Genomic DNA, 12,098 nt, shown 5'->3' with positions numbered 1-12,098 from the left:
AAATGCGATCTACCCTGAAAGTAAGTCCTAGCTTGATTTTTACACGTGCGCCCAACATAAGCCCTACCTCCAAAATAAGCCTTAATTAAGATCCTGCCTACTCCAGAGTGGACAGGTAAAACTTAAGCTAGGGTAATGGTGTGTGTGTGGAGTTGCCCTACTACTTACCTTTGGACAGTTGTAGCCAGGACACGCACACCCCGACACCTGCCTTACTGATCCATTTCTTCTGCAGCTGGCAAGGATGACAAGGCTTTCCTGAAGGCCTCTGTAGCTCATAACAAAGCTCAGGATCGATCCGGAGCTTTCTTATCAGCTGCAGAGGCCTTCAGGAAAGCCTTGCCAGCCACAGAAGAAGTTCCTGAAGGCCTCTGACAGCAAAAAAGGAGGCCAGGGGTGATGTGCGCTCGTGAGGTTAGTCAGTGGATGACATCCCCCGAAAATAAGACCTGGTGCCTTTTGGGGTGGCAAAAAAATAAATATAGGACAGGGTCTTATTTTTAGGGAAACATGGTATTGTAAAACCCAGCTGTCTGAACGTGAGACCTAGAGACAAAATATCCCATTGTGCCAGCTTACCTCTTCTCTTTTGAACTCCACTATGGCGTCTGTTGTGCTAGTCCCATTGGACAGAAAAGGAGGCATGTCATCTTCATCCAGAATATAGATGAGCAGAGGGACCTCCCTGAATGTCTCCTGGGAGCCTTCCTTTAAGGTGCACTGAGCCAATATCTCGTACTTTTCTCGTTCTTCTCGGTCGAGGGGTTTGGACACTCCTAGAGTGGTGGTCTCCTCATCATAATAAAAGGGCAGGTTCTCATCTGGAACACAGCAGTAAAGAAAACCATATTGTCTCATGAAACCTGGAGGTATTCGTGACAACATTGGGTCCTAAAAGTCCATCCTGCACACCTTGCAACTCACAATGACGGCGGCGCAGTGCTTAGAGTGCAGTACTGCAGGCTACTTCTGCTGACTGCCTGCTGACTGCAATTTGGCAGTTCAAATCTCACCAGGCTCAAGGTTGACTTGGCCTTCCTTCCTTCCGAGGTGGGTAAAATGAGGACCCAGATTGTTGAGGGCAAATATGCTGACTCTGTAAACCGTTTAGTCGAAGGGCTATTGCTATCTTCCTTCCTTCCTTCCTTCCTTCCTTCCTTCCTTCCTTCCTTCCTTCCTTCCTTCCTTCCTTCCTTCCTCCTTCCCTCCCTCCCTCCCTCCCTTCCTTCTAGAGGTTGACTCAGCCTTCCATCCTTCCGAGGTGGGTAAAATGCCATTGAGTAAATGTAGAGTTTACCTGTGATAAGCTTGTAGGAAAGGCTGATGTTATGACACTGTTGTAGGCCAAAGGACTGAAGCTGATGAAAGATTCCTGGTGGTTTGTTCTCCATGATGTGAAAAGAGAGATCCATGGCGGGAAAGCAAAACTGGCTTGACATTGGAGAACTGCACGCCGGCATGGTGGCATTGAGGACTGAGAGTTTGACCATGGTCATCAACGCCGAGCCGAAACAGTTCTTTGCTTGGAAAGGTTTGGAAGAGACGAAAACACGGAGCACGACTTTGGCCACTGAACTTCCCGAAGCTATAAAAGAGAGGAAGAATGGTTGACAAGGGAACACAATTGGCATGTGTGCTTATTCAATTCAATTCTCCAATGGGCCATTCAATAACAATCAATATTAATTATCACTTAATCACACTAGCCCCCTTTGAAAATGGGACCCCAGTTTTGGGAGTGAATATATACAGCTGTAATTTTCCTTCAGAGTAGCACTAGTAATAGCACTTAGACTTATATACTGCTTCATAGCCCTCTCTAAGGGAGGAAGGGAGGAAGGCTAAGTCAATAGCAATAGCATTTAGACTTATATACTGCTTCACAGTGCTTCAGAGCCCTCTCGGAGGGAGGGAGGGTGGGAAGAGAAGGAAGGAAGGGAGGGAGGGAGGAAGGGAGATAGCAATAAACTTATATACCGCTTCACAGTGCTTTACAGCCCTCTCTAAACAGTTTACAAAGTCAGCCTCTTACCCCCAACAATTTGGGTCCTCATTTTACCCACCTCGGAAGGATGGAAATCTGAGTCAATCTTGAGCCTGTCAGGATCAAACTGCTTGCAGTTGGCAGAGTGAGTCTGCAATACTACATTCTAACCATTGCCCCATCAAGTCACAGTGAATGTGAATTTTTCCGCAAAACTTGGATGCAGATTTAAATTATTAGCCCACCTAACCAATAGTTCATTCATAGTTCATCTTTTTAAAAAGGCCAATGTTTTCTCATATTTATCTGTATTCAGCCAATCTAAGGTTGAAATGCAAAATCTAAGACTGAAATGCAAAATCTAAGACTGAATGCAAAAATGTAGCACAAGGAAGCATGCCACTAATCCCTGAAGCTCATGGGAAGCAGCAGTTTCAGCTACAGGTAGTCCTTGACTTACAACCAACCATAAGAAGCCCCAAATGTCCATTGCTAAGCAAGACAGCCCCATGGCACCACCTTTCTTGCCACCGTTGCTAAGTGAATCATGGCAGCCGTTAAGTTGGTAACCCGGGTTGTCAAATCTGGCTTCCCTTACTGACTTGCTTGGGAGAAGGTCGCAAGAGGGGATCAAGTGACCCTGGGACCCTGCAATGGTCGTAAGTATAGGCCAGTGGACAAGCTTCCGAATTTTGATCACGTGACCAACGAGAGTGCTACAATGGTCGTTGGGTATGAAAAACAGTTATAAGTTCATTTTTTTCAATGCCGTTGTAACTTTGACCAGTCACTAAATGACTGTGGTCAGGATTCCAGCAATCACCCTAATTAAATCGTCATTCTCGAGCCATACTTCAAAAAACTTCAAAGGATTCATTAGAGGCGACATACTGGACCTGCCCTGTGTGAAGCCAACTCTGGCCTATGTTATTTACAGTCCCCTGTGACCCTGTTTCTCCCCCTCTCTGCTGGATGTGTCATAAATCAGATTCTCCAACTGAGCAACTTCACAGACTGGGTGTCATCATTCACGTTCTCCAATTAAATATATTTGCGAGGGAAAACTCTGGTAGTTTAGTTACAATCTTTTAAAGATAAGTGTTGGAATGTACTTTCAATTTCAAATTGCTGCACTTCCTCTCCCTCCCCCTTTTTTATGGTAATTACTAAAACAGGCATAGGAATGTTTCATGAGTTGACAAACTGGTTGCAAGTCAAAGACCACCTATATTTTTGTCCCAGGTATCACATAAAGAACAGAGAGTAAATTCTTGAGTAAATTCTTCCAGCCAACATACCAGAGTTGGACGTTAGTCAAAATGGGAAGAGTTCCACTTTTTGGATGCTGAACGGCTATTTTTAAGCTCCAATCATTAAGATGTTTAAGCAATAATCTAGTATCGGTTTTCAGCTACATTTTAATCTTAAAACATCCTTGGTGGTCAAGGGCAGATTTACAATGTCCGTTAATGTTAAGAATTGATCCCATGGTACTGTAGGGAAGTTCAGAAAATAACAGGCACCCCCAACAAGAACATTTTTAATTTTTGTGATCAAAGATCCACCTTCCTTCCCCCCAAAACGCCCCACTTAGTAACTGAATAAGTCGCTCTAGACAGAAATTGGAGTCACTGTCACCTTTTCGCCAACGAGTGGCACTCAAGGTCACTAATAGATTTAAAAAAATAGGATGAAACACAATTACAAACACAACACACAAACCACACTCAATGTGTCCCCCATTTTCAGCCGTGACTGAACATCCATATCAACCTGATTTTGCCTCCTCAAGGGACACTTTCCTAGCCTCCCTTCCTTGTCTATGGAGATTCTCCATCATCCAGGTCATGGTTGTCCCAAAGGTAAGCAGACTTCTTTTGTTTTTCTTTGAAGACATTTTGCTTCTCGCCCAAGAAACTTCTTCAGTTCAGTTCAAAGAAGCTTCTTGGATGAGAAGGAAAATGTTTTCAAAGAAAAGAAAAAAACAAGGTAAGAAAAACTGAGATAACATTCTTTCTCAGACATGTTGCCCTGAACCTGGAGGAGGGGTGATTCGGGTTAATGTCAGCATTCCAATTAACCAACTCTAAACCAATGAACTCCGAGATAAACATTTACTCAAAGTTCCATTTTATTAAAGTTGTCATATTGGCATATGTGGAAAAACCCAAAACTGAGAATTCGGGGGTTTTCCTTCCCAAAAGAGAAATCAAAGACCCACACCCTGCACCCATCAGCCCACCACATGGCCCAACCAAATCATTGTCCCAACTGGAGACATGCCCCCAGACACTCCCCTCCAGATGCAGGGAAACATGTCCTTGACTCTCTGAGAAAAGAATGTTGTTGAGTCTAATCTTCCACTCCTCTATGAAATCCCCCCTCCCAAATTCCCAGGCACTGAACGTGGCAGCCTCGAAGCTTCCAAATAGAATATGGTTTCCAAGGCTGACACCCTTCCTTCTTCCCACCCATCAGCCAAGAATTCCAGAGGCTTACAAAGGAGAATGAAGTCTTCAGTATCCAGACTCTTGTTGAGGTAGAGGAGTCCCGTTCTCTCGCCAATCTGAAACCAAAGATTTTTGGACCCCGTTCCGAAGGAATCTGGGACCAGACAGTAGAAAGCTTCCTCCTCTTCTGAATCTTTTAAGGCATGGAGTTGCAATAAAGGTGTACCTTCCGGTTGTTCCAGGTAAACATTTTCATGATACATCTTCCGGGGAAAGTACAGACCAAAGGCAACTGGAAAAGAAAGGGGGGGGGGGGATAAAAACATTGTCTATTTAAGATTCATGGTGTAAGAGCAGGTTCTTTCAAAAGACTCCTTATTACAAGTAATCCTCCGCTTAGAATAGTTTGTTTAGTGACTGTTCGACATTACAACGGCACAAACACAGCATCAGTCTCAAGTCCCTTCATGCCCACGAGAGATCTCAGTCCAGCCCATCTTGAATTCCTTCTACTCTTATCTCCTGCTAATTTCCCTGGACAGTTAGTGGCTCAGATTCTTGTAGCGAATGCAACCTTACTGTCATTTGAAGTGTGTGATGACCCAAAGGGGCGTAGCACAAAGGCAACACAGTCACATAAGTAAGAAGTGTCCCTTTAGTACCTCTAATTTTGCCCCCAATGTCCAGGTTATCTTCGGCTGGAGAAAAAACTCTCCCAAGAACAGTCTTTAAGTGGAGGAAATTCAGTCCGAAAAGAAAGTACATACATACTGTAACTAAAAATCTGAACAAACCATGCTGCAGTAATTAACTTGACAGGGCATGAGAAGGAATTCCAGATTTAAAGGCCAGCAAAACACACACAGTTGGAAGATGCCAGGAACCCAGATAAGCCTCGACAATACCAGATAATTCATGATTTGCTCCCAACAGTTTGCTGTGTGCAACTTCCCTTTTAAAACACTGTGTTCCCAGCTGCAGCTAATGAAGGGAATCAGAGCCCTTTCCTCCCTGTAAGCCACACAACTCACATTGCTCCCTTCTCCATTCCTCCCTGCATACCCTAGGAGGAAGAGGGGATGGGTCTGGATCTTCCTCTGAATTCCCTCTAACTTGGTCTACCTCTCCCCTGGTCTGCCCACCTGGACTTTGTCCTTCCACAGCCAACGGAGCCACACTCCCACTCCCTGTCAGCTTCTCGGCCTGCGCCTCCGAATCAGATTCTGACAGGGGCATGACAAACTGTCTAGCTCTCCTGATTTTCCTGGTGCTTGACACCCACAATTGGGACCAGCGAAATCACGAGATTGTGACAGATGCACAGCCTCGCTTCCGCTGCAGTCATTACATGAGACATCACATGATCTTGACTTGCAGTACTCGTGCCAGCTGACTCTGCTTGCTGGGAAGCATTCAAACAGCAATGTGTGATTTTGTGACACTTCAACTCTCGTAAATGCGCACTGCTTGGGAAGCACACCTGAATCTCAATCACATACAGGCAAGCAGCTTAGTGCTGAAATTGTTGACTTCAGCCAGCAGCTCATTTTTTTAGTCATTATTTTAACCAACATCTGATTTGCACCCAGATCCCACTCTTTCCTTAAACCTGCTTTTTATAGAAAACTGTTGCCAGTTGTCTCTTTCTAGCCCCTATTTGCTTTTTTGTTTTTATTACTTCCCGCGTGGGTATACTCTGATACTTGCTTACTAAGAAACTCAGGGTGGGCCTGAGAACTGTTAATTTGTACTTGATTCACAAACAAAGAGCTTGAGTTATAAACATAGTCCTGGTCTGCAACTCATTAAAATAGCTGCATCCCTTCCTGGGAATATTTCTCCTCCGTTCATCCAGTGCTGAGTATGACGTCAAATAGCTTCATTGTAAGCATCTCTTTGTTCATCCTGACAACTCATGGAACTTCTGTTTAAGCCAACTCTCCCCTTCCTCCAAGAAGAGGCAGCCGGCAGCTAGCACGTTGTCGATAGGTAGGCCACGGGGTTGCCTCATTCTACCAGAGAGGAGAACACAAGAGAGAGATCGTTGATTGGTGGTGCTCTTAAAAACCATCCAACCTCCTCTGTCTCATCCCACACAGTTTGGGCTTCAATTTGAGAGCTGCGAGATAGCGAACAACCTCCACTTACCAACCATCTGTTTTATATATATATATATATATTACACAAGGAAAGGGGGGCACAATGCCAGCCAGCGCTGCACTGATCAAAAAGGACAACATCATCTCCCCATAAAAGAAGAATTGTTCCGTACACAGATGCTGGGAAGCCGAAGCTTTCATTCAGCGAACAGCAAAGGCAAGAACAAGCAGAAGTTGTTTCCAAGTTCTCCTTGATGGGAGAAGAGGACGATGGCTGGCATACTTTTTCTGATGCCATGAAAACACAACACTCAGAACTTCCCTGCCAGCGTCACAACACTTCTACCAGGATGAGGTTGGGAAGACAGAACTATAAGTCTATAATGGGAACATCTGACTTGCAGATAACAGATTGACAGAGTTGGAAGGGACCTTGTAGGTCATCTAGTCCAACCTCCTGCCCAAACAGGAGACCCTACACCATTTCTGATAGAGGGACCTCCATTCTCTTCTTGAAAGCTTCCAGTGATGAAGCTCCCACAACTTCTGAATGCCACGTCTGTTCCATCGGTTGATTGTTCTCACTGTCAGAAAATTCCTCCTTATTTCCAGGTTGAATCTCTCCTTGTTCAGTTTCTACCCATTGTTCCTTGTCTGGCCTTTGGGTGCCTTGGAGAATAGCTTGACCCCCTCCTCCTCTCTGTAGCAGCCCCTCAAATCCTGGAAGACTGCTATCCTGTCTCCCCTGGTTCTTCTCTTCCCTAGACTAGCCAAGCCCAGTTCCTGCAACTGTTCATCATATGTTTGAGCCTCCAGTCCCCTCATCATCCTAGTTGCTCTTCTCTGCACTTTTTCTAGAGTCTCAATGGCTTTTTTATAGTGTGGTGACCAAAATTGGAGGCTTTATAGAGTGGTATTAGTATCTCCCTTGATCTGGATTGTATCCCACTGTTAATGCAACTTAGGATTGTGTTGGCTTTTTTGGCTGCTGCCGTATACACATTTGGGGAAACTATGCAACAAACCCCTCTGAAGAACACCAGGTTAGGAAAAATGAACAAAAAATACAAAATGATTCATGAAAAGTTGTCCATTTTCGGTCAACAACTAGGCATTGTTACAGAGATCACCTTCATTATACCAGCAGTCCTTGATGTACAACTATAATGAAGTTTGCCCATAAGAGACATCTGTTGTAACAGTTGTAAAATGGGCCAGTTATGCTCTTATGAGCTTTTCTGCAGAAAAAAACTATAGCTTCAGCAAACAACTTGATTAAAGTTGGAGAAATTCTCATTTTTTTTACAGTGTATTTTCAGGTTTAACTTTAGGTGGTGGTATAACATATTAAATCAAAGCAGATCTGTTTTTACACGCACAGACCAGTTTAGGTACTATATGCTATGCAATTCAGAGCATCATTGTTTTAATAATAAGGAACATTTCCTTGGTGGAATAAATCCCATTTTCCACCCTTAGCAACATGCTACATCTTGCTGTTAAAAAGCCGTCATGTTATTAAAGACAATTACATTTTCCAATGCCAATACCAAAGTCTTTAGTGCTTTAACACAGAAGGACTAACCAAGTTAGCAAGCACCCTTGATGATTGCTATTAATGTCACTAATTTCTGGCGAGGCCTTGGTTTCAGCAATCAATCAAAGTAGCTACAGGCAGATCTTTATATAGGCTGACTGTTATTAACTGTGATTGACAGCTGTGCTGCTCGACTGCCAATATTTCACTTGTTTGGTATTTTAACAGTTTAGCTAGAAATCAGGGAAAGGCTAGGCACAGGTCCTCAGTATTCAAATTCAGAATGGATTTGGAAGGGACCTTGGATGTCTTCTAGTCCAACCGCCTGTTCAAGCAGGAGACCCTATACCGTTGCAGACAGGTCTCTTCTTAAGAACTTCCAGTGATGAAGCACCCATGACTTCTTGTGATAAGCTGATTCCACTGGTTGAGTGTCCTCATTGTTAGGAAGTTTCTCCTTAATTCCAAGTTGCTCCTCTCCTTAATTCGTTTCCATCCATTTTTTTCTTGTCCTGCCTTCTGGGGCTTTGGAAAATAAGTTGTTCCCTTCTTCGTTGTGGCAGCCTCTCAAATACTGGAAGACTGCTATCCTGTCACCCCTGGTTCTTCTTTTCTCTAGATTGGCCAAATCCAATTTCTGCAACCGTTCTTCATGTTTTAGTCTCCTTTGATCATCTTACTTGCTCTTCTCTGCATTTTTTTTTCAAAGTCCCAACCTCCTTTTTGTAATGCAGTGACCAAAACTGGATGCAGGATTCCAGGCGTGGCCTTTATAAAGTGGCACTTGCACTTCACATGATCTTGATTCTATGTCTCTGTTTATACAAGCACGGATTGTATAGTAGCCTCCAAAGGAAAATTAGATTAATTTGGGTTTCTTTCCACTTCTCTGGAAAACAAGAGTAGCCGAAGGGATAAACCGAAGCTCTGTTCTCCCAAAGAGCCTCTTGGACAAGGAAATTGGAAGCGTTATTTTAGTTTCTTCTCTGATAGGTTGCCAGACCTTCAAGAACACAACTCATCCGGCCAAGTCATTTCACCGAAGTGAATATCAGCAACTGGAGCACATATTTCCCCATAGAAGGGATCGAGATGAAGTGTTTCCTTTTCTGCAAGGCCTTTTCTTTTGATACCCTTCAGTTTTGGTTTGATTCTAGGTTTTACTGTCTGGATCATTTTCAAAACATTTCAAACATTTTTTTAAAAATTGCAATGTGTTTTCTGAACTGTAAGCTGCCTGCCCGGAGTCATTGTCTAAGATGAAGTGGCCATAGACATGGAACAAAAGAAGATATAAATATATATATATATAATAAAGGGCAAACAAATAAGAATGTGACTGGTGCTTTACAGCAAATCCTTGCCTATCCAGCAGTTCATTTAGTGATAATTCAAAGTTCCAGTGGCACTGAAAAAAAGTGACTTATGATCATTTTTCACACTTAACGACTATTGCAGCCTGCCCATGAACACATGATCAAAATTCAGACCCTTGGCAACTGATTCATACTTATGACCATTCCTGCGTCCCCGAGGTCTTTCGCAATCTTTGGACAAGCAGGGTCAATGGGGAAGCCAGATTCATTTAATGACCAAGTGACTCACTTAATGACTGTGGCCAGAAAAGTTGTAAAATGGGGCAAAACTCACCTAACAATATAGGTTTGGGGGCTTCATTGTGGTCATAAGTCAAGGCCTACCTGTTCTTAGTTGGTATATTTAAAGGGTAAGAAGAAGTAGTGGGCAGCTAGCAGAAGAAAAAGAATGCGTGCCCAAAGAGTAAATAAAAATGAAATAAAGTGAAAATTGAATAGAATACAGAGTAGGTATGCATATCCGCATAGGAAAGAGAGATTAACTTGCTGTGGGGTCTTTGAAAAACACTCTGAGCTTGGTTGTTTTCTTGCAGATGTCTCATTACCCAACTAGGTAACCTCATCAGTGCTAGAAGAGAGAGAGGTCTGTGGGAAGGAGGAGGTCCTTGGATGTTTTCTTGCAGACGTCTCATTACCCAACCAGGTAACCTCATCATTCCTGATGTTACCTGATGGGGTAATGAAACTTCTGCAAGAAAACCACCAAGCTCAGAGAACACCAAGGACCCCATATTTTCTTCAGGGTCTGTTAATATAAAATATAGATTTTTTTTTTTTAAGTCTCTGCACATCAATAGCTGCTTTACTAAATGTGCATCCTTTCTTTTTCTCAAGGATTTTCGAGGGACGTTGAAAGTTCCTCTTTGTCTTTTATCTGCAGAGAGCGGGCCAAGTTGATTTCCACTGCCAAGAAGGAATTTAAATTCCTGGATTTCCCCTGCCCAACACTCGAATCACTAGTTACCCCCAGCCTGTACAAAGGAAAGGCTAATGAAGTTTTCATTTCCCATGCTTACAAAACCAAAAACTTAACAGTCACGGGATGCAACAAAGCTCTCTCATTAGGAAGAGACCTTGCTCATCTCCATTTGTTCTCTTGGCACACTCTCAAAGTATTTCAAAGGAAATAAGGATGGGCGAGATCAGGTTGTTGTTCTCATGTTTTGATCTTCAACCCAAGTTCTTATCTCGACAGCTGTCTGTCCCAAAGAGATTCTCCACAATCTTTGTCGGTAAATAAAGCAGTAGTTTATCCATCTGAGATTTCACGGGCCCTGATAGGGAATATCTAAAGTGTAAAAATGACAAGCTACTTACATGGCATTACAATTAGCTTAAAAGGAAAAAGGAAACATCTTCCGGTACGATCAGAGACCCTTCTTTAATATTAATGGCGATGCTATTAGTTTTCTGCCTTAGCTTAAATAACAATATTTCACTGAAAAGTAACCTGTTGAACAAAGGCAGGCCAAGAGCTTGAATCAACTTGCTAGTTGGACTAAATATTCTTGTCTACCAAACTAGCTACAGGTAACCACGGGTCTATGACAACTCGCAACTCTCCATGGTCTATTGGCCACTGGTAACTCATCACATCCAACTCGTCACATCCAACTCACCACAACCAACTCACCATGGCCAATTCACCATGGCCAACTCTCCATGGTCTATTGGCCACTGCTAACTCATCACATCCAACTCATCACATCCAACTCGCCACATCCAACTCACCACAACCAACTTGCCACATCCAACTCTCCATAGCCAACTCTCCATGGCCTATTTGCCACTGCTAACTCAGCATGGCCAACTCGTCATGGATGAAGAATTTAGTCTCAAGAACCCATTGCTTCAACTCTATGGAATCCATCTGAACACCTTGCAAGATCAAGACCATCTCCTTTTAGGTGCAAATCTATGTTTTTCCTTTCGTGATGACACACCTTTGGAAGAACCATGACCTGGATGACTGAGAATCTTTACAGACTTTTAGCCATACGATTTGAGATGAACACCCTTTGAATGAGTAGCAATGGATTTCCAGAGGAAAAAACTGCAGACTACATGAACCAGGAGCACCACTCATGTGACCCTGAGGACACAGATAAACCTCCAAGTGGCCTCAACGACACTCTAAAAGGATGCAAGTGACCAGCTGTCTGCAACGAGTATCAATCCTTCCATTCCCCACCATCCAATCAGAGCTGGAGGAGCTTCTTGGATGAGAAGCGAAATGTCTTCAAAAGAAAAAACAAGAAAATCCATTTGTCTCCTGAAAAAGCACCTCTGGGAAAGTAACCCAATTGTTAAGTGAAACCTGGTTTCCCCATGGAATGTGCTTGTCAAAAGGTCACCAAAGAGGATCACGTGACTCGCGGAGGCTGCGACTGTCATAAATACAAACCAGTTGCCAAGGGTTTGAATTTTGATCACGCGACCTTGAGGATGCTGCAACAGTCATGTGAAAAGGGGCTGCAAGTTGCTTTTTTCAGTCCTGTTGTAACTTTGAACAATCCCACAACACGAATGGTTGCCAGTTGTAAAATCATCCTTCCTGCAGTCTTTGTATTCACCCTAGTAGTGGTGGCTAACCTTTTTGGGCTCCCAGAATGCAATGCTTGCACACACACACCCATGTCCCCCGCATATTCG

The 12,098-nt window shown here is 43.4% G+C and overlaps 1 protein-coding gene across 1 annotated transcript in view; it reads right to left on the bottom strand.

Moving 5' to 3' along the window:
- RET (ret proto-oncogene) overlaps positions 1-12,098 on the bottom strand; it is an 84,002-nt gene that overhangs the window by 37,479 nt on the left and 34,425 nt on the right. The window contains exons 2-4 of the mRNA XM_026678386.2: positions 4,484-4,726; positions 1,298-1,585; positions 580-821 (exon numbers count right to left, since the gene is read on the bottom strand). Of these exons, the coding sequence (XP_026534171.1) occupies positions 580-821; positions 1,298-1,585; positions 4,484-4,726 (773 nt within the window). The remainder of the gene's footprint in view (positions 1-579; positions 822-1,297; positions 1,586-4,483; positions 4,727-12,098) is intronic.

Source organism: Notechis scutatus, chromosome 4 (genome assembly GCF_049901735.1).
Source record: "Notechis scutatus isolate UNSWTSFEM ecotype Mainland chromosome 4, rNotScu1.2, whole genome shotgun sequence".
NCBI lineage: Eukaryota > Metazoa > Chordata > Lepidosauria > Squamata > Elapidae > Notechis > Notechis scutatus.
Note: the sequence above shows the minus strand (reverse complement) of the source record. Positions and strands in the feature narration are given on the sequence as shown.